This window comes from Engystomops pustulosus, chromosome 6 (assembly GCF_040894005.1).
Source record: "Engystomops pustulosus chromosome 6, aEngPut4.maternal, whole genome shotgun sequence".
NCBI lineage: Eukaryota > Metazoa > Chordata > Amphibia > Anura > Leptodactylidae > Engystomops > Engystomops pustulosus.
This window is the reverse complement of record NC_092416.1, coordinates 137,889,214-137,911,511: the sequence shown is the minus strand read 5'-3', so window position 1 is coordinate 137,911,511 and position 22,298 is coordinate 137,889,214. Positions and strand designations below refer to the sequence as shown.

The 22,298-nt window shown below is 41.7% G+C and overlaps 2 protein-coding genes across 3 annotated transcripts; one reads left to right on the top strand and one right to left on the bottom strand.

The window, feature by feature from the left end:
* The first annotated feature begins 1,604 nt into the window (after positions 1-1,604).
* Positions 1,605-17,087, top strand: NAGS (N-acetylglutamate synthase). The gene is made up of 7 exons (XM_072111280.1): positions 1,605-2,037; positions 7,182-7,444; positions 8,843-9,056; positions 9,767-9,947; positions 10,250-10,421; positions 11,638-11,820; positions 15,416-17,087. Exons 1-7 carry the CDS (start codon positions 1,720-1,722, stop codon positions 15,558-15,560), a joined length of 1,476 nt encoding a protein of 491 aa, XP_071967381.1. The 5' UTR covers positions 1,605-1,719; the 3' UTR covers positions 15,561-17,087.
* TMEM101 (transmembrane protein 101) lies at positions 16,012-21,675 on the bottom strand. Of its 2 annotated transcripts, none has more exons than XM_072111282.1 (4): positions 21,545-21,675; positions 20,001-20,181; positions 19,259-19,405; positions 16,012-18,232 (listed from the first exon to the last, which is right to left on the bottom strand). In XM_072111282.1, the coding sequence occupies exons 1-4, from the start codon at positions 21,559-21,561 to the stop codon at positions 17,924-17,926; spliced, it is 654 nt and encodes a 217-aa protein (XP_071967383.1). In that variant the 5' UTR covers positions 21,562-21,675; the 3' UTR covers positions 16,012-17,923. The 2 variants fall into 2 exon arrangements, with proteins under 2 accessions (XP_071967383.1, XP_071967382.1); XM_072111281.1 differs by lacking the exon at positions 21,545-21,675 and adding an exon at positions 21,344-21,538.
* Positions 21,676-22,298: the final 623 nt, after the last annotated feature.

Here is a 22,298-nt window from a genome sequence, read left to right as displayed (position 1 = left end):
CCTACATCATTTTCTCTTATGTCGATGCACCAAAGGCATGGTCATGAGGGCCACTCCACCATCCAGCAGTGTTGCCTACCTGAGCAAAAAATGGGAATATCTATGATGCACCAAAATGCTAAGGTGGACCTATTTGACCCTAAAGCAGTCTGCAAGATCACAAATGACCCCACAAGCAATAACTGATATACAGTGATCTGTTTTAGAGAAAATTTTAACCATTTTAATTTTACTCATAACAGGTATTCATTGATTCAAAATGGCTGAAATTTTACATATAAAATACAAAAATATAAATATAATAATATTTATCAGGTATATACTCTGTACAAAAAAAAGCTATGCTATGTAGCTAGGAGCAGATGGCTCCAATCAAGGGATAGTAATGGAGCTACACTGCAGTTTGCCGCCACAGTTGCTACACAGTAGATGGAGTCTTCTTCTTCAAACCCTGTCCACTGTATAGGAAAAGATGACAGGTAGAGAGTTTGGACCCCCCCCCCCTCATTATTGTGGACATTTCAATAATGGGGATTTCTGCTGTGGACATTTCAATAATGGGGATTTCTGGTGTGGACATTTCATAAATGGAAGGGCTCTGCTCAACATTTCATTAATGAGAATGAGGTATATGGCACATTATATGGGTTGGGGTTAGATGTGGAGTATTTACGGTGCAACAATTTTTTTCCCAGGGACCGTGGTAAGGGAGTTACCCAACCCGATCCCTATAAAAAAAAAAAATTTGACGCAGCCGGTCCCTGCATACAAAAAGGTTACTCTCCTATTACTGCTACTAAACCCAATTCAACAGAGTAAGTTGTGCATGTTATGTAAAGGTTGGGAGTGACATTTTATCCACAGATATAAATATATATATATATATATATATATATATATATATATATATATATATATATATATATATATATATATTTAACTTGTCCAAATTTTTTATTCTGAGGCAGCAGGCTTCAAATTCAAGGTTCAATTCCAGAAGCTGCCAATATCAGACTGCCCTTTACCCTCCCCCATCTGAAGCCATGCAACTTTTTATCTCTGTTGACAGTAAATCATTATCAGTTTTATACTGATAAGAAAAAAAGGTTATTTTCATATGAAGCTCGAACAGATGCTTGTTTTAGGGCTTTCAATCTGTGATTTTCCGTTACAAGGTAAATATATGCATTTAACATTTGTACATAGGGTCTATAGACCAAGCAGACACATAATTGACATTACTTGGAAAGAAACTGAAAAAAAATTCCAATTCATAGCATTTCACTTGAACCTCAGGTGCTCCAACATCTTAGCTATAATTCACCTTCCTCAGTGATGATGACTTCTATCTTTTATCCCAAGACTAACAAGACTTCTTCACCCCAGTCAAAATTATAGGATTTGTGGAAAATGTAGAAGACGCCTAGATTGACTGCAAACTAAAGTAAAGTACTACTCCCTTACTACCACCCAATCACTGACAATTACTGCTCTCTAGAGGGACCTACTCTGTGCCCACAGCTTTTAGTCATCCATCAAGCCAAAGCCAAGCCCCACCTCATACTGATGTCACACAGCCTTGACCATATAAGCTGAGCATCGATCGTCAGGCAGTCTGGGAATAAATAAGTTTGTCGAAGAAGATTAAACTGGGGCTGAATAGGATAAGGATCAAGCAAAAGTGAAAAGATTAAAAGTGTGTCACAGACCTAAATCTTCATGACAGCTGTACAGGGAATTTCAATGCTGTCCCTTCGCCATTCTCGCTTCTTAAGTGGTGGAAGAGGCTCTGTGCTCAACCAACGTGTTAGAACTAGAGATGATCCCAACCATGAAGAACTCAAGACACCAACTAAGCAAAAGGAGGTTTCTAAGGAGTCAGGTGGCATCTCCTCAAATGTTGACCGTTCCCTGGTGCGGAGGGATATAAGAGCTTTTTTAAGAGATTGTGGTGGGACACCTAGTGAGGCACGTCATTGGCTTGCACAGTTCCAGGAGATGCATTCCACTTATCAAAAAGCCTTTGCAGTTGTTGAGGTAAGTCTTAAGAAGCGCACTTATAGTTGCCATGAATTTGTGTTATCCATGAAACATCAATACCGTAAAACATCACTACACCTGTCCACTGGACATATGTGATATTGAAGTTCAGCTTCAAGTATTGACTCAACTGGATACCAGATTTCACCCAAAAACAGATGTGGACCTGTTAGACTAAAGCCCTGTTTTTCTTATTCTGGGAAAGACTTTGAAAATATCCTACAAGTTCTAGAATTACTCCTCTATACATCTAAGTGAGCCAAGAGATGCCTCATTATTTGGTACAACAGATTTATTTTGTCCATCATGACTTTTGTAATAATGAAGGTACTTCTTAGTATATCATAACTTTTTTATTCATGGCTATGTTCCTGGGTGGTAATATTCTGTTTCTAGTACTAGATGTTAGAGCTGTTACTTACCAGTCGCAGGTGCACCAGAGATGATCTCTGACTCCCAGCTGAACAACATTGGGGGAAAAAAATAGATAATTTGAATAAATATAATAATACAGAAATCCAATGTAATGAAGAAGTTATGAAGACTCTGGACTTTATCATTATCACGTGTTTTACTCCAAAAAGTTCTCTCTGGTCTTCCAGGTCCCAGGATTGCACTGACTCTATAGCCTTGTCCTTTGATTCTTTAACCTCTCCCACACTGGAATACACTTTGCAGCTACATTTAGGAATTCTAAATGAACTTTTCTTTTACCCTTTGACCATTTGCTTTGTGTAGTCCTATGTAGAAGAATGTACAGACATATCCTATAACCGGGATTGCAGGTTAATAGTCTTGTGTTATCTAAATTTAATATGATCAATATAATTCTTATTATCAATATAACATATTATCAATACCATTAATACAGCATTAGGAGTGTAATATGAAAAAAAAAAGAATTATGCAGTCAAGACTGTAATAAGAAGGTGAATGAGACTGTACCACAATTTGTTCCTAGCAACAACAACGATAAGGAACTATGTCACAGAAGAAAAAAGGCAAATTAAAGGGAAAGCTAATACCAGTTTTGGGCCCTTAACCAGCATGTCCTTAAATCTAATGCTGGTCTAATCTGTCCCTTTGAGGAGTTTGATCACTTCTAGTATGCCTGAGATGAGTTCAGACATCTCTCCAGTGTCTTCTGATATATTTGTGTTGTGCCAGTAAAACTGCACAGAGTATAACTTGCTTTACTGGGGCTGAGACTTCCTGTACACACCAGGTCTGTAAATCACACTCAGGGGTATTCGCGATCCAGCGGCGCGTTCTCTGTGGAGGATTCGGATCTTCCGGCGATTCACTAAGGTAGTGCGCCCGATGTCCACTAGGTGTCGTTGCTGTGCTGAAGTCCATCGGAGTTCACTGGAGTTCACCAAGCTATCGTGGGTGCAGGTAAGTGCGTGTCAAGCGACCCTTTTTTTAAAAAAATACGGCGGTTTTTACGAATCCATCAAGTTTTCTTGCGGCCACGCCCCATTTCCGTCATGTGCATGCCGGTGCGCCACAAACCGAACACATGCGCCAAAAACCTGGGTCAATTGAGGGAAAATCGGCGAAAAACAGTAATATTCGGGTAAACCGACGGAAAAACCCGATTCGGGCCCTTTGTAAATGACCCCCTAAGGGTTTAGGAGCCTCAAACTTTGTAAAATCATCTCTTTAAAGTGCCCTATTATTTTTTTTTTTTGGGATAATCTTTATTAAGTTTTTGACAGTAAAAACATTTATACCAGGACACAGACCAATTTCCAAGTACAATAGATGAAATGTAATTTCAAAATATCACCAATGCGGCAGCATATAGTTTTTCCTCATTAAACTATTTTGAACTTTTATCATCTTGGTCCAGTGAAAGATATACCTTAAGCCAAGACTCCCTCCCTCGCCCACCCCCTGAGAATCCGCTGGGTACCCGAACAAACACAAAAAGAAAAGAAGAAAAAATAGAAAAAGTAAGATAAAAAAAAAAAAAAAGAGGAGACTCCATCCCTCCCCTCTTCCCCCACCCCTACTACCCAAGGATTAGTTTCTCAGCACCAATTATCCCAGTACTTATTTCTCCTGGGCTCTCGTGACATGTTCTTAACACGGATGTCTTCATATTTTTTAATTTGGCAAGAGAGATGGTACCAACTTTCCAATTTTGGGTATTCATTGGAGCCCATTTCCGGGCTATGCAGATTAGTGCAATATTCATTAGTTTAATAATTAAATTTCCATATTGTCTCTTTACTGGACCCTGGTCCAAGAGACCAAAAATAGCATTAGTAAGAGTTCCAGGGACATCTTAAGGGTTGTCAAGATCTTCTTAAAGATCTCTTCCCAGTAAGTTCTAATACCTGGACATAACCAGGCCAAATGAATAAAGTCTGCCTCTGCGGCTTGACATTTCCAACAGTTCAAGTTCTCCCTAATCCTCATTCTGTGTAAGTCCAGTGGTGTGTAATATAGTTGGTGCAAAAAGAAAAATTGTATAAGCTTATGGTTTCAATTACTTGAGCCTTTCTTAGTGTTCCTGTGTATTTCGCTCCATTCATTTTCGTTCATCTTCCCTATTACTTTTTCCCATTTATTACGTTAGTTGTATTTCATATTTGTTGAATAATCGTTTCTTAGGTGTTTATATATTTTAGAAATAATTTTATTACAATTGTTTGTGTTACGAATAAGCTCAAGACATTTATGTGTTACTAAAGAGAGTTTGCTATGTTGTGATTTACTTTTTATTACATGTGATAGTTTGTTGTAACGCAACCAGTCCCATAATTTGAGAGAGGTATCTAATCCCTGATCTCCACCAAAAGATTTTATCTGGGAGTATCATTGGGTCTCTAAAAAACAAGTAAAACCACAATGGAGTTTCTTGTATATATCCTTGAAGACCGAGTGTTTCCTTGAAGCCCTTCCAAGCCTTCACCAGTGTCTTCGCTACTATCCAGTTATTGTAGGGTTCTTCTTTTAAAAGAAAGCTTTCTAGTAGTTCTAGGATGTTTTCCACCTTCCCATCTGCTAGTTTTTTATGAGTAAGGGGTTCTCTTTCCATCCCACTAATCTGCCCATCTTCGCCGCTAGATAGTACCCATAGAAGAAAGGTAGTCCTAATCCCCCTTCTCCGATTGGTCTGTATAAGTATCCCATCTTCAGTCTAACTCTTTTCCTCCCCCAGATTAATTTGTTCAATATTGACTCTAACATTTTAAAAAAGGAGACGTCAAACCAGATAGATGCAGATGCAGAGAGAACATACAAGATCTGGGGGAGCAAAATCATTTTGAGTAGCCCAATTTTGTCCGCTTTAGACATGACCAATCCGCTCCACCCGTGTATTCTCTTCCTCAAGTTTTTTATTAAGGGGACTACATTAAGTTGGTAGAATTCTCCTGTATTATGGGATATCTCAATGCCTAAATATCCCCGGTTATCGACACATGAGAAGCGTCCTTCCCTTCTAACCCATTCTTTTACTTCATTGTCAAGGAGGGTTTATGTTTAAAGTGCCCTATTAGGCATAAGATTGTGACATCTATGGTCAGCTTTATATATAGAGATAACTACAAAATCTGAGATTTCATAAACACTTAGCTATATAAATATAAAGATTTTTTCTTCAAAAGAGCAAATATAAAATGACCAAGGATTTTTATGTCAAATCAATCATAGACATTGGGGTGAATGGGGTGAATTGGGGCGGGATTTAATCATATTCTGATATGATTAAATCCCGCCCCTCCTACTGCGCTGGATATATCAGAAGGCTTTGGCCTCCCAATATATATCCAGCAGCTGGCTGTGCTGTCATACAATGCTACACCAAGCCCTCCAGCTGAACACCTAGTGCCCACTCTGATGCCCGAAACGACCTCATTCAAGCCCATTTGGCAATGAGGACAATAATTAAAATTCCTAGCAGCTTGCAAGGAATTGCAATTATATAAGGGTATGTAAGCCAAGCCCCGATAAATTTCCCCCATTGAGTTTTATGAAATAAACCTGCCTGTCAACAGCTACCACTAGAGGGGGTTGTTTAGAAGCTCATATACTGGTCAAAGTATTATAGAGTACACAAAGGGAACCCGTCATAAGGAAAGTAATTTTTACATGATGACAGGTTCCAAAAGCCTTTGGCATGTTGATTTCAAAAATGCTTTTTATATGAATAATTCCACTGTTTTTCAATAGTTTCTTTAACATTACCTGGCTGTCTGCCAGGAGTGTTTGGTGAGTCCCGGGGCGATGAGTAAGGAGAAAGGGTGGAGGCCTTGAGGACATTTGTTGACCTAGCCTTAAAGGTTGACTCGCCTCCTCAGCCATTATGTCAGTATTATTGGCTTAGACTAAGTTTGGTGTAAGTACAAAAAAATCTGAACAGATGAGCAGAAATACCATATATTCTCGTGTATAAGCCAAGTTTTTCAGCATAAAAAATGTGCAGAAAAACCTCACCTCGGCTTATACACGAGTCAACAAAAAAATAAACTTACATACTCGCCCTCCGGCGTCCCCAATGCTCGGCACGGCTCCTCTTCTTTCTTCTCCTTGCTGTATTAGCCGGCAGAGACACGTCCACGCGTTCTGCCGGCCAGTGCACACTATGATGCGGTGTCGCCACTGATGACGTCATAGTGTGCACCGGCCGGCAGATCACATGGAGAAAAAAAGAAGAGGAGCAGTGGGGACCGGAACATATGGGAACTTCGTCGAGCATCGGGACCACCCGAAGCTGAGTATGTAAGTTTTTTCTTTTTTTTTTATGTGCTTGCTTTATGTGCGGGCTGGCTAGATGTATATTACATGGGGCTGGCTGTATACTACTGGGGGCTGGCTATATACAACTGTGAGCGGCCTGGCTATATACTGGGAGACTGTGACCAATGCATTTCCCACCCTTAGCTTATACTCCAGTCTATAGGTTTTCACAGTTTTTGTGGTAAAATTAGGGGTCTCAGCTTATACTCGGGCCGGCTTATGCTTGAGTATATAGGGTAATACTTATCCTTCAAATATAAAGTTTCATGCAACCCAGCTTTAATGGATAGCCTTAGTTAAAAGGTTATAAACAGCTACACTCTCATCCCTAGTCTGGTTTTGTAATTGTACCTCAGCACCAAGAACTTATAGTATATGATTTTTTTTCTTAGGTGGATGAAAATGTGTTCAGCTGCAAGAGGTCCCTGACCAGCGTGGCATTTGCCCTCTCTTTTCTCCAGAGGATGGATATGAAGCCACTGGTGGTGATGGGTCTGCCCAGCACATACAGCGCCCGTCCTTCTGTTCCAGATGCCAAGTCTTTGCTTGTCCACAATTGCCAAACTTTGGTGGATGCCATCCATACCAACTCTGGCACTGCTTTGCCCTTTTTCAATGGAGGATCTGTGCTGACCGCTCGGGAGCAAGATGGCTGGTACAGTTTACATTTTATTATCATGGCCTATACCCCAGTAAGTAAAAAGTCTGGGACCACTGAAATACTGGTCAACATATTCTCCAAAATACATCGCCAGGCATCACCTCGTAGAAGGCTTAAAGGGAACCTGTCAGCAGAAATTGACTTAATAAACCACTACCAGTATGTCTTCAAGCAGCTTACAACCATGTAATTAGGTTTTATAAAGTGGAGCTGGACAGTTAAACAATGAAGTCAAGCTTCCCTCACTTCAGAATGTCCCCTTTACTGTAATTCATGGTCCTACATCCAGGCGCCTCACTAACCAGAAACACAGTTGTTCATGGTGCATAGTTTGCCCCTTAAGGAGCTACTCACGGTATAAGACCAATCCACACAGTCTTTGAAAAAGTCCACAGAAATAGAGAAAATAATTTCACTATGACCGGAACTCCAAATATTCTTCTTCTCCCTCATTATTCTATCTTAAAACATCGATGAACAGCACCAATCTTCAGTTTCTCCTTCTGAAAGTATGTCACCATTAAGACTAGCACCATCGCACTCTCATGATCCTCCTTTAATTATATTTGTAGCTGGAAGAAAATATGCAGGCAGATGGTGTGGTACGTTCCAATAAAGTTAAAATTTATTTCAGTTCATCATACTCACAAGAGTCCATTAAAAATGCGCATATCACAAATTCACGCCAGCTTTCAATCCGCCCGACCCACGGTTTTGCCGGCAAGGCTTCTTCCCGGGCGTTGCTAGTGTCTCAAACACCCGTCCCTTCTTTTATACATATTCCTAATCTACTACACATAAAACTTTATTTTCAACTAACATTATTTTATATATATTCAAAACTCCCATAAAATCAGTTTACACATAAGACTAATAATATATAGTGATTAATATTCCATTAGGTTTCTCATCAGCAATGTTTTCACATTTCCCATATAATTCCATATTAGATATTAGTTACAATGGTAATACAATCATTACATTCCTCTGAAAAAATGTTACAATGTTGCGATCGTATAAATTACACATACAGTTTACAAGTAGGGACATGGTAACAGTCACTAACCAGATCTCCTTCATTCTGAGCTTGACTTTAATGCTGAGCTCTGCGCCTCCATGACTTTATACAACCAATCTTCATCTCACTTCATAGTTCATTTTCTGGATGATGCCACCACACTGTAAGATGAAAGAAACATGATCTGAAAGGTGTTAATCTGCTTCACAACACACCATATAATGGTTAATTAGTTCAATTTAAGATGACAGGTTCCCTTTAAGCGATTCCCAACAGTTTCTTTGGACGGTAGGAGAGGGGCTTGGCATATCCTCATCTACTTCCCAAAGTCATTTTCACAAAAAGAATAACTAAGGCGTTGTCTTCTCTTCTAGCTATGGTACAGTTTCAGCAGTGGACATTGAATTGCTCACCTGGTGCCTCAACTCTGGTAACATTCCCATCATCTGTCCGGTTGGAGAGACAGCTTCTGGTCGTTCTGTTCTACTAGACTCCTTGGAAGTCACTACAAGTATTTCACGGGTCCTGAATCCTCTTAAAATAATCTTCCTCAATACAGCTGGTGGTCTGAAGGACCTGAGTGAGAATGTAAGGCATATTTAAATCTTAGAAAGAGTTCAATCATTTAGTGTATACATTTTCCAAAAGAATATAAATGAATGGACTAAAACCTAAAAAGTCAGTTGCTCCACTGAGACAAATAAAATATAAAATACCTCCTATGGACAGCCTCTACATTATCTAGAAGTATGCCCTTTATTTTTCGGATTAATACTGTCATGGATATACCAGATTATACAGGGTTTTTTTTTATTAATGTCCGAAATATAGACAACATAAAACAAAATTCTGCCATATTCAAATTATTTGTTACTTTTTATGCTTCATTTTATGAAAATGGGAAAGTGGTATACCATAGGGAAAATTAATTAAAAGTCCATAAAATGATGTGGGGATACAATAAACAGGGTGAAGGCTAGCATTGCATTTAGGAAGAGGAAATGCGACCTAGCGACGCATTTCAAGCTAAAAATAAGTTCTTTGTTAAACAAATGGTCAGTATTTGTGAGCCAAAAACTGAAGTGGGTCAAAAACATGGAAGATATACAGATCTTTCCATTATACCCGATCTCTGAGTAGATTCCGCTGACATCATCACTTACACAAAAGAAATAATGTCAGGTGTCTCACAGAAGTTTTTAAATGTAGTCCTATAGAAAAGATGACTTTTTTATCTGTATATAACCTAATAGAGAACACCATAAATTATTTCTACTAATCCGCACTATAACCCACAGGTAGTAACCCACGTGAATCTACCAGCAGACTTGGAACTTATGAGGAACGCTGTATGGATGAGTGAAAGGCAACGTCAACAAGTGACAGTCATTGTGGATCTTCTAAACCGCCTGCCTCATTCTTCTTCTGCTGTCATTACATCAGCCCGAACTTTGCTCAGCGAGCTTTTCAGCAACAAAGGTATGAAGGTGAATGATCGGTCATCATAGGTTGAAGCAACCCATGAGTGTGCATACAATGGAAGCTATAGTGCAGAGCAAATCCATATACCGTATATATATACTACAGAAGCTATAGTGCAGAACTAATCCATACATTATATATTTACATACATATACATACCAGGGAAGCTATAGGACCAATGGTGAAAGCTTAGAGTATGCACAGAGCAGAGAATTTGGTCTCAGTAGCTTCAATATTTCAATATTTTGAGATCGCACCTAAGTACATGACTTGACTTCTAACCCTTGTGTCCTTCATAGGTTCTGGGACCCTTTTTAAGAATGCAGAGCGAATGTTAAGGTTTGAATCCCTCCAAGACATAGACACTGATCGTCTTATATCCCTAGTAAACAGATCCTTCCAGAAAAAGTTAAAGGAGAATTACATCAGCAACGTGGCAAAGCGTCTGCATTCTGTTTACCTATCTGAAGGGTAGGAAATCATCCTGCAGTAGGGATATCTAAGATTACAATGGGAGCAGTTGGTAAAATAATGTGATGAAATAGATAACTTTTCTTCCAGAGCAGTGTCCTACCTGCCCATGGTTGTGTGTGGAATTGCAAAAGACAAACTCTTAGCTAGAATCAGGGCCGGATCATAGGGGTTTGCACTAAGGGTGCATGCCCCAAGGCCCCCACCATCAAAGTTCTGACTAGGAATAGAAGTCAGTAGTACTGCCACTGCACCATCTAGGACAGCAGCTAGTCTAACAAGAAGGAGAAAGTTTAGAATAGTAATGATAATTTAGACTAATAATGTGTCCCATGGTCTAAGGTACATTCAAGGAGGCCTCCACCAGATTTTCCACCCAGGGGCCTCCAGATACCTTGATCCGACTCTGACTAAATATGAAGTTGCAATTCTTGAGAGAGCAATAGACAAACGCGAGGTGTGAGGAAAATGATTAAAGGGAACCTACCACCACGATTCTACCTATAAAGGTAGATCGGGTGGTAGGTGGATGTAAGGGACGTGAGGATAGCTCTTTTTAGAGCTAATCCTCACATCCCTGCTAACTTTTAATACACTTTATTCCCCTAATATGTAAATTTACTTATGCAGCTACTGGGGCGTAGAGTAGCCGGGCACGAGGCTACACAGCGCGGCTACTCCACGCCCCAGTAGCCACGTTACTCCTTCAACCCTGTGTGTGGGGCGCACAGCATCCGACAAGCCGGAGTTCTGCGCATGCGCAGTAGCTCCGGCCTCGGAGCTGTGGCTGCTCAGCCGCGGACCTGCGTTCTGCACATGCGCAGAACGCCAGCATGTCGGGCGAGGGCGCGCAGCTACGAGGAGCTGTGCGCCAAACACACAGGGTAGGAGGAGTAACGTGGCTACTGGGGCGTGGAGTAGCCGCGCTGTGTAGCCTCGTGCCCGGCTACTCCACGCCCCAGTAGCCGCATAAGTAAATTTACATATTAGGGGAATAAAGTTGATTAAAAGTTAGCGGGGACGTGAGGATTAGCTCTAAAAATAGCTCTCCTCACGTCCCTTACATCCACCTACCACCCGATCTACCTTTAAAGGTAGAATCATGGTGGTAGGTGCCCTTTAAATGAAAAAGCAGATTATTTGTTCTGAAGCTAAATATGTAAATTTTAGACTGGATGTTGTGGCCACAATGAATAAACCAGTAAATCACCCGCAGGTATAACGCAGCTGCCATCATAACCACAGAGCCGGTGCTGGGAGGAACCCCCTACCTGGACAAGTTTGTGGTCAGTTCTGGAAAGCAAGGGCAAGGGTCAGGCCAGATGCTGTGGGAATGTGTGCGACAAGACCTGCAGACTCTGTTCTGGAGATCACGTGCCACTAATCCGATTAACTCTTGGTAAGTTGAGACCAAGGAGAAAAAAAATAAGTATTATTAATACTGTACATGGTAACAGTCATGTATCTGCACTTTAAATAGGATATACAGAGAAAAAAAAAATATATATATATATATGTATATACACACACACACACATATATATATATATATAGTTCTTGTCCATGGGTTGTGTGTGTATTATGCTTCACTACAATGATAGAGTTGATCTGTAATACAAGATAATACCAATGGACACGTGTGGCGCTGGTTCAGAATCTACCGATCAATACTCAGTGCTTTGGTATGACAATCAGAGCTTACAGTCCTGTGTAGACAATCACCATTATGTAGATGAATGCCTGCAAACCTCAGAATCTCATTATTTAACATGTAAGTCACACCAATGTGGCTGAATATTAAATTTTTAGAAAAAATCCTAGGAGAGTATTATTTATGTATAGAACACCATTATTTCCATGGTGCTGTACAATCAACAAGGGATTCACATATATTACATAAAGACGAGACCTAAGGCAATACAAATACAGTACTACAGAGAGGAGGAGACAAGTGGAAGGAGGACCCTGCCCGTGGGGGTTCACAATCTATATGGGAGGGAAGATGGAGACATGAGGTGAGAGCGCAGAGCAGTGTAGTTTTTGTGTATTATAGGCAATCAATGAGTTTTCAGGCTACATGGGAAAGTGGGGGACAGTCTAACACGTTTTGGTTGAGAGTTCCAAAGTATGGGAGATGCACGGGAGAAGTCCCGGATACAGCTTGAAGGTTTTGTGAGGAACGGAGATTACGCATGCTTGACTGATTAGCTCAAAGATATATGGAGGGGACAGGTTGTGGATGGCTTTGTATGTCACAGTTAGGAAAAATTCTGCATAAAGACACAAGATTAAGAGAAATATTTCCAGTCCCTCCTCTCCTGTCCTTCCGGCAACCACCAAACCTGAAACAACTGGTTGTCCAGAGTGCCCTGAGACCCCCATCAGAAAATAGTACCTCACCTGCCTGCAAAGCAGGTGTAAAACATTCCAGCACATCCGCACAGGTGACCAGGTACCTGTACCCCAATCACAGCAGGTACATCAGATCAAGGGGACTTTTTCCTGCAGGTCCTCTAATGTGGTCTACCTTATTATGTGTCAGCAGTGTCCAACCACAGGCCTTTATGTTGGAGAAACAGGTCAGAGACTCCATCAACGTATGAACTCACACAGAGCTGATATTAAAAATGAAAGGAAAGATCTCCCAGTGGCTGCACATTTCTCCAGAGAGGACCACACTATGGAGGATTTGCAGATTACTGTTTTAATGGGACATTTTAAGACACAGAGGGAAAGGAAAGAATGGGAGTATAAATTAATGAGGAGATTCAACACCTTGCAAAGTGGTCTTAACATTCATGCCAGCTTCATGACCTCCTACCTCTGACCTGGAGGCCACAAGCAGATAAGAGCCAGGGCTCATGTGTCTCGCCTCATAGGTTTTTAATGTTTTTATTGCCATCCTGTTGTAAATAAGATGTCCCTGTTTTTATCAATCTGTTGTTTTAGAGGTTTTTTTAATATCCTTTGATGATCACTGTTTAGTGTGTATAAAATGCTGTGAATTTTCTGTTTCATGTATAACATCATGTCTGACAATGAGAACTAGTATTCTCGAAAGCTCACCATCAAATATACTCAGTTAGCCTCAAAAAGGTATCGCCTGATTTCTTCACTCTTCTTATGTCACAGTTAGTATTTTAAATTGAATTCTCTGCGCAATGGGTAGTGTAGAGACAGAGGCAGAGAGGAGAGGCAGTGGACAAGTGAGACAGATGGATTAGCTGGGCAGCGCAATTAAGGATACATAGGAGGGGCGTTAGAGAGTTATCTTGGAGACCATAGAGAGGAATGTTGCGGTAGTGTGGAGCCATGAATTGTGACGGTTAGGTCTGGTGGGAGGGACGTGTTAGGTAGGGGAAAGATTACAAGTTCCACTTTGTTAAGTTTGAGTAAATGGGAAGAAAAAAAGGAGAATATGGCTTATAGACACTCTGGAATTCTAGCTAGAAGAAATGAGATATCTCGACCATACATAGAGCTCTGTTTGTCATCTGCATAAGAATGGCATTGAAATCCATGGGACTTAATCAGATGTCTTAGGCCAGAGGTGTAGATAGAAAAGAGTAGGGGTCGCAGGACAGAACCTTGAGGGACGCCAACAGAGAGGGGGGCGAGGTGAAGAGGTATAAGAGTAATAGATACTGAAAGTCCGATCGGAGAGGTATGAGGAGATCCAGGAGAGGGCACGGTCAGTGATGCCAAGAGAACATAGTGCCTGCAGCAGGAGAAAATGGTCTAAAGTGTCAAAGGCAGATCAAGAAGGAGGAGGACAGAGTAGTGGTGTTTTGCCTTGGCAGACGGTAGGCCATTAGAGACTTTGGTCAGGGAAGTCACAAAGTGAGAGCGAAAGGGAGGAAGATAGTTCTAGATGGCTCTCACGGGGACCAATCGCCGCTCCCCAATGATGTCACGGGGAGTGACGATTGTCACCAAGCGCATGGGCACCGCCATCTTTTTGAAGCCGCCGGCAGCTTTGCTAGCACTGATCGCTGGTGTTACCGGTAAGTCTTTGGTGCATTGTGCAGCAAAGACTTACCGGCTATGGAGAGGGCTCAGCCCGTGAGCCCTCTCCATTTACCCGCACTTGACGCGCGTACTATCACGGCATCCTTCCTAAGGGGTTAAAGGATATCAACCATAAAAATCGAGCATGATAAAACTTATTCATAGATCTTTGTTATCCATGGCTGCCTATCTTGTAAAATCAACTTTTAAAATGTTCTAATGAACCAGGGCTCCTAGGGGTGTTACCAGATTTCCTGCGCTGAAGATTCACAGGCTGTTACACGGTCACACCCTGCTCCCTCAGCACTTTCCCCTCCCTATGTATGGTGTAATCTCACTGCAGCAGATGAGGTGTCTGCACACACTGGTTGAGGAAAGTGCAAACTATAACAGCCTGTTAAGCTACAGCAAGGTGGGGCTCTAGTAAAATGCCCAGGAGCCCTTCTGGTACATTAGCATAATTTTAAAAGAAAAAGAAGCCATGGATAACAAAAATAAAAAGATTACCAGTCACAGAGCGTGGGTCTATGAGTCAATGTCCCTGAATTAACATCCTTGATTTTAATGATGGAACGACCAATCTCCAGCATGGCAGGTTTTATTGAGAACCACTTTGTGGTTAGTACCTACCTGACGTGGAAGGACAACTGGTAAACTGACAACAAGATGATAGGAGCTCGAGGTTTATTAATGCCCTTGGGTACTCAAGAGTTAACCAATCTAGTCCAATTCTACTAAATAGCAACTACTAAACTTATACTGATCCGCAGTTTGTTATACTCCAGAGCTGAAACCTCCTAACAGTCCTTGCTGGCTTACTATCTACATACAGCTTGTTATTTACCTTCCAGGAAAGGTCACCTTTACACCATGATCTAGTCTATATAGATAACCAGATTTACAGGAATGTAAAGGCCATAATTTAGTATTTGCCCATAAGTCCATATCCCTCCTATTACTTAGACATATCTTTATGTCATTAACAGGTATTTTAAGAACAGTGACGGCAGCTTCTCAAACAAGCAATGGATATTTTTCTGGTTGGGTCTCACAGATATCAGGGATTCATATGAACTGGTGAACCATGCAAAGAGCCTGCCCGATTCATTCTGCAAGCCCCCGAGCTCATGACAGAGATGCCACCTGCTGGACACTCAACAGTACTACAATACATACAAAGGTGTTCTTCCTAAGGCTACATTCACACCGCACTGCTCACCCCCGCCCCTCTCCATAGAGGAACATGGTGCACGGCGTCTTATGCCGAGAAAAGATAGGACAAGTCCTATCTTTTCACGGGGTACAGAGCACTCGTGCTGCACCGTGCGCACATTGCCATCTACGGGGGACATTTATAGGCCGTATATACGTCCCCCATACGGCAGTGTGAATGCAGCCTAAGTCACTGCACTATAATCACTTAATAATAATAATAGATCTTTATTTATACAGCACCATCATATTCCATACATATAAGATAACTGGGGAGTGGTCAGGTGGGTGGGTAACAGATTCATGATATTACAATCCTATGTATTTAACATGTGACTTTAAATGTTATAAATGGCTCAGACCACGATAATTTACACATGATAATTTATTCCTTTTCTTATGGAATACAAGAACAAGCTTGAGTGTTCCTCCAAAGTAAATTGGTTGATAGTAGATTCCCTTTTAAGTGTAAATAAGCCTTTGAAGAATCATTTTTATTTAAGAAACAAATAGATAATAGTAAACTTTGTAATATATTGTGGTCTTCTTTCTCCTGCAGTGAGCAGTGTATCTGACAGCATTGAGGGCTCAGTCCACCTCAAGCAGATAAGAAAACTAATGATTAACTCTTTCCATACCTAGAGCACTTTGATGATTCAGCTCTCTGAGCAGATAACTCTTTACAGACACTCCCAGGATAGTCTTATGTCAAGAGACACTTTATCAGGTACAGGCAGTTGGTTACATACAAGATAGGGTCTGTAGGTTTGTTCTTAAGTTGAATTTGTATGTAAGTCGGAACTGTATATTTTATCATTGTAATCCCAGCCAGAACTTTTTTGGTCTCTGTTACAATTGGATTTTAAAAATGTTGGGTTGTCATAAGAATCAGGATTAACACTAAAGATTCATTACAGACTCCTGTGATAACTGTTACAGCTGATCATTGTAGCCTGGGGCTAAAGTACAATAAATTACCAATATCCAGAAGTCCGTTTGTAACTAGGGGTCGTATGTAAGTCGAGTAGGGGACCGCCTGTACCTTTATCTCAGTTGACAGTAGATACAGGACAGAAAGCACATTAATACAACCTGCTTCAAAAGGCAGGGGAAAGGAGGACACAGGAGCATACATTATGTTTAAAGTATGTTACAAAGTTTCCTATTATGATCTGCACTATTAATTTACAACATTTATTTACACTTTAAGAACAAATATGAATATACATACATACACAGTGTCTTAAAATACACACCGTTTCAGGCATATAAATAAAAGACATGCTAAAAGTTCATGACAAACACCATGCTGCTGTGGCCCAATGCCTTATATCCTTGGATGTCTATCTGGTGATTTAGATCATAGGAAGCAATCCTATAAGAGCTGGCAAAATGGAGAATAGATGTTACTCCAGATCAATTAAATAATTTACTACATGTATAAAATATAGGTTCCTTTTATTTTATATGTTCATGGTGCCTAGAAATTGCTAAGACTTCAGATTATTTTCTCCCCACCACTGAGCATGAAAGTAGGAGAATCTAATAGTTCCCCCAGTGATGTGAAAGCTTTACCCAACAGCAGAATGTCATTCTGAGATCAACACTTCACAAAATGAGGCAATGACTGAAATCGGGTTGTGAGCTCCCACTGCCTCTCATGATATCACACCATGAGGCGTATAAATTCTGCCCCTGTACTCATCATAGACTTTGGAGCAAAAGAGTGTAAACCTGCTGTACAATTGCTGTGTTTAGGGAGAAGAATACTGTGAGATATTGAAACAGTCAACCTACTACAATCAGGAGTCCAGGCATCACACATTTCCTTTACGTAGCTTTTGGTAATGGTGTTGTTGCCTTTACAATGTGTGTCCGTGTTTTACTGAGATATATAGAGATATATTTATTAATATTAAATTCATGGGCACCATTTGTCACTCAAGTTTTCACAGCACAAAACCAGCTGCTGCTGCATAGAATTGTCCCTTAGGATTCAAAGGATGCAGTGAAAGATAAGTCTCTAAAGTCTCTATTAGGGGATAAACAGATAATACAACCGCAAGTAGTCTTGTGATAGTTCCTCTTATATACACGTGTCCACCGCCCCATTCTGCAGGGAATGTAGTTCACAGGTTTTACATGGTGGCCATGAAGCCACGATGGCCACGGGTAGGTGGTGGTTGTAAACTATACCAATCAAGAGAGTAAACCTATAGGTCGGAGAATGGTTATCCAGAGTTCTGCTGGATGACAGTCTTATGAGCGTAGTGCGGTCCTGACTATCCATCAGTAGCTAGTATCACTGCTGCCCCAAATATGCCAACATTTTGACCGATCATTCGCATCTGATTCCAAAACTCCACTCGCCGGCTTTTGTGCCAGTAGCCCAGGTTTCCATCTACAAGTAGTAGAGAAAAGGGGAGGAGGACAGCAAGAACTTGGGCTGAAAATCGAACATAGTAGCCAGATAAGAAGGATAATGCCAGCACCCCATAAAGGACAAACAGGATCTGCAAGATGGGTTCTCCTCCTGGAAGGAAATCCAAGTGTGACTGGCGGTCCTCCTTACTGTGCTGTAATGTGTATGCCTGGGGAAGAGAGAGACAGGTTATAACATACGTTTAACCTCTCAATATTCATACGACATACATAGAATACAAGTCCTTCATACCCCCTAGCGGCCCCAATAAGGGCTAGAGGAGTCGAATCTCTAACTGTAGATTAAATTATGATCAAGGCATGCAGATCTCAAACACCATAAAAAAAATGAAAATGTTTTATACAAAAATACAAGGAGTAAAGCAGTCGCCCCAGAAAAAAAAAATCTGTAAAAACTGCGGTTATAATGAAGCAAAAGGTGTCTGCAAAAACTCAGATCCTTCATAAAGCTTCTGACATGGCACAGATTTTGAACAGTGGTAGTCCATATACAGATAATAGAGGTGGTATTAAAGGGGTTGACCACTCAGCAAATAATTGATACGGTTTGTGTAAGGAAAAGTTATACTATACAATATACTTTTTGTATCAGGTCCTCACCGTTTTCTAGATCTCCTGCTATAAAAAATATTCTATGTTTACTTCAGCTGACAGAAGCCTGCCACTGGTCAGGTCATGCAGGTGCACGTGCCATTAGTATCCCATGGTAATACCCTCTGTGATATAACGGCTCCTGTACCTGCATGTCCATCACATCACCACGGACAGATTTCTATCCGGTGGAAGTAAACATAGAGACCAAAATTTACTAAAGCCCCTGCGCCAGTTTACTGTGGGACTTTGCACATTCTTTTATATGCAAACTGCTTGCACACGTATTTAATGTATCTGGGCCAGAAGCTTTCTATAGAAGAACAACATGCAGAAATCTAGAAAACTGTGAGGAATTGATAACGAAAGTATATTGGAAAATTGTATAACTTTTACATTACACAAACAATATCAATTATTTGCTGAAAGTAGACATGTTCTCGTGAAGGCGGATTGTTCTGCTATGGTATTAACAGTATATAAGAATAATACAGTTTGTTCAAAACTTGCTCAGTAAATCTGTCTGTCACCCCATGAAAATGTCAGTGACCAGTGATGTCCAGGATAACGTAGACTGCCCTTACCAGACAGATGAGGTAGATGCCCAGGAAGACCTGACCGGTGGACTGCAAGGAGCGGCTGCGAGGTTTCTGCCTGTAAATCTCCCCAGCACCACTGGCCACAATAAGAAACCCTCCAATAACAGCGATTGTACGAGAGTACATGCGGACCTGAAACAGAAGACAAATACATTTAATTACATATATTGCTTTTATTTATATCATTGGAGAAATACTATATATGTATTTCTATATACTAGATGTATTTTCTTGTACTCCTGAGTCATAGATGCCTCTGATAATTTGCCCACTAAGCACCACCATTCTCAAGCACACAGTACAGTTATACAGCATTACACATGGATTTGCAGGGTGACATCTGAGTGTTATGGTATTAATGACGGCACCTTAAACACAACGCAAAAAAAAAACCTGCAGATCATGATGGTTCCCTGTTGCATCAGAATCACATCATAATACACATTCAGCTGGTTTCTGGTGTGGGCATAATGGCTGTGGACTTACCGCTGGGGTAATTCTCGCTGGCATTTTCAACGTGAGAAGGAACCCTTTGTTTTTGCACATAATATGCCAACTAGACTCATATTAGCCTGGCATCACCCATCTAACTAGAATACTGGGTGCTTAAAATAACAGCACTGATTGTTCTGGGACGTTAGGGACTACTGACTCGGTGCAGTGATACCTACTGAAAGACACAAGTGCTGGTGGAGAAAGGTCCTTGTTAAGCAGAGAAAAATCTCACCTTCAACCAGTCGCCATAATGGACGTGCCCCCCGATATGTGCTGCATAGGTGCTGAGGGCCAGCTGCAGAGCAGAACCAAGGGCAAACCAACGGCGCTTTACGCCAAAAGACATAAAACTGGCACAAAGCACTGCAACACCCAGGTCAAAGTACAGAAACGGCACAGGGATGTCCGGTTTCCTAAAGAAAGTATAAAAAGGGTTAATAGAGTGTAAGCTCTTGTGAGCAGGGACTGCATTCTTATTGTTACGTTATCACTCTGTAATGTCTTATTCAGTTAGGACACGTGATCTGTACAGAGCTGCAGAATATGATGGCGCTATACAAACATTCTATAATCCTGGGTGATCATTGGGGCAAGTATGTGGGCAAGCAGTACACAGGCGGGACCACCAGGGATATTACTAGAGGGGGGAATGAGAGTGGGAAGCCGTCACCACCATATTTATAGCAGGCAGACAGGACCACCAGGGACGTTACTGGAGAGGGGAATGAGCTTGGGAAGCCATCATCTCAATATATTCAGCGGGCAGGGGGGACCACCAGGGACGTTACTAGAGGGAGGAATGAGATGGGGAAGCTATCACCTCAATATATTCAGCAGGCAGGTGGGGCCACCAGAGACATTACTAGAGGGGGAATGAACTGAGTAAGCCATCACCTCCATATATTCAGCAGATGGGTGGGACCACCAGGGACATTACCAGAGGGGGTAATAAGCTGGGGAGCCATCACCTCCATATATATATAGCAGACGGGACCACCTGGGACGTTACTAAAGGGGGGAATGAGCTGGGGAGCCAACACCTCCATATATATATAGCAGGCGGGACCACCTGGGACGTTACTAAAGGGGGGAATGAGCTGGGGAGCCAACACCTCCATATATTCAGCAGGCGGGTGGGACCGCCAGGGACATTACCAGAGGGGGGAATGAGCTGGGGAAGCCATCACCTCCATATATATATAGCAGGCGGGTGGGACAACCAGTGACATTACTAGTGGGGGAACGAGCTGAAGAAGCCATCACCTCCATATATTCAGCAGGCGGGTGGGGCCACCAGGGACATTACAAGTGGGGGGAATGAGCTGGGGAAGCCATCACCTCCAAATATATAGCAGGAGGGTGGGACCACCAGGGACATTACCATAGGGGGTAATAAGCTGGGGAAGCCATCACCTCCATATATTCAGCAAGCGGGTGGGACCACCAGGGACATTACTTGAATGGGGAATGAGCTGGGGAGCCATCACCTCCATATATTTAGTAGGGACTCAATGCCCATGACATCCTCGCTAGGTATTAGATGCTACTATCCACCTCTTACAATGGACACTGTACCTCTTGGCTTCTGCTCGCTCTGCATACAACATAAGCTGACTGAAGCAAAACCAAAATGGGCACCGGGTGAGAAGCAGCACCCCAAATCGGGTCACCAGCTGCAGAAGCTTCTTCCGACCACTCAAAGCCATTCTCCCTTCCTACCCAGCTCCAGAAAAGTAGCGCTGCACCTCACTTCCGCCCAACCACTGCACAACTCACTTCTGCCAACCAAGCATTCATTTTCCTGCCAACCAAGCACAGTTGTGACGTCATATCCGCCCTCCACACAACACCTCCGGGTTAGCCAACTAGCGCTGTTTCTGACAGTTGCCAGCCACTGAAAATGCGCTTATGCCAACCAGCGGGAAAGTGACATTCCGATAACTGCAAAACCAAGCAAGGGGGAACCAACAAGTCCTCCATCCTACCCATAATAAAGACCCAAAACTCCCCCATAATGCTCAGGGGTGTATTATAGAGCCATACTGTACACATAATAATGTACCTGTGCATTACTCTTCTTAGTGCCATACTGCTTGATGGAGGTGTTTACTTCTGGAAACAGTAGAGCAGTGATGGCTAACCTATGGTGCCAGAGGTGGCACTCAGAGCCCTTTCTGTGGGCACTCAGGCCATCACCAGAGATGACTCCAGGTATCTTCCTGCAGTCCCAGACAGCCCAGGACTTGCTGTGCACAGAGCTATTTTAAAGTGACAGCTCTACCTGGGACTATTTTCTGCTTTATTTGTGTCCTCAGGGTGCTAGTATCAATGAAAACTGTGACAGAAGGGAGTATAAATCATAAATTAAATTTCTGTGTTGGCACTTTGCGATAAATAAGTGGTTCTTGGTTGTAGTTTGGCCACTCGGTCTCTAAAAGGTTCGCCATCACTGCACTAGAGTATCATACTATACAGGGTCACCATATGGCAGGATACACAATACTTACCTTTACTAGATCCAACATTGCGT

Excerpts from the sequence above, each read along its gene's own strand:
- NAGS (XM_072111280.1), top strand. The coding sequence starts at position 1,720 with ATGACAGCTGTACAGGGAATTTCAATGCTGTCCCTTCGCCATTCTCGC. Across the intron at positions 7,445-8,842 it reads GCTCGGGAGCAAGATGGCTG|CTATGGTACAGTTTCAGCAG; the intron begins GTACAGTTTACA and ends CTTCTCTTCTAG. Across the intron at positions 9,057-9,766 it reads TGAAGGACCTGAGTGAGAAT|GTAGTAACCCACGTGAATCT; the intron begins GTAAGGCATATT and ends TATAACCCACAG.
- TMEM101 (XM_072111281.1), bottom strand. The coding sequence starts at position 21,474 with ATGGCTTTGAGTGGTCGGAAGAAGCTTCTGCAGCTGGTGACCCGATTT. Across the intron at positions 19,406-20,000 it reads ATTATGGCGACTGGTTGAAG|GTCCGCATGTACTCTCGTAC; the intron begins GTGAGATTTTTC and ends CTTCTGTTTCAG. Across the intron at positions 18,233-19,258 it reads GCATCTACCTCATCTGTCTG|GCATACACATTACAGCACAG; the intron begins GTAAGGGCAGTC and ends TCTCTTCCCCAG.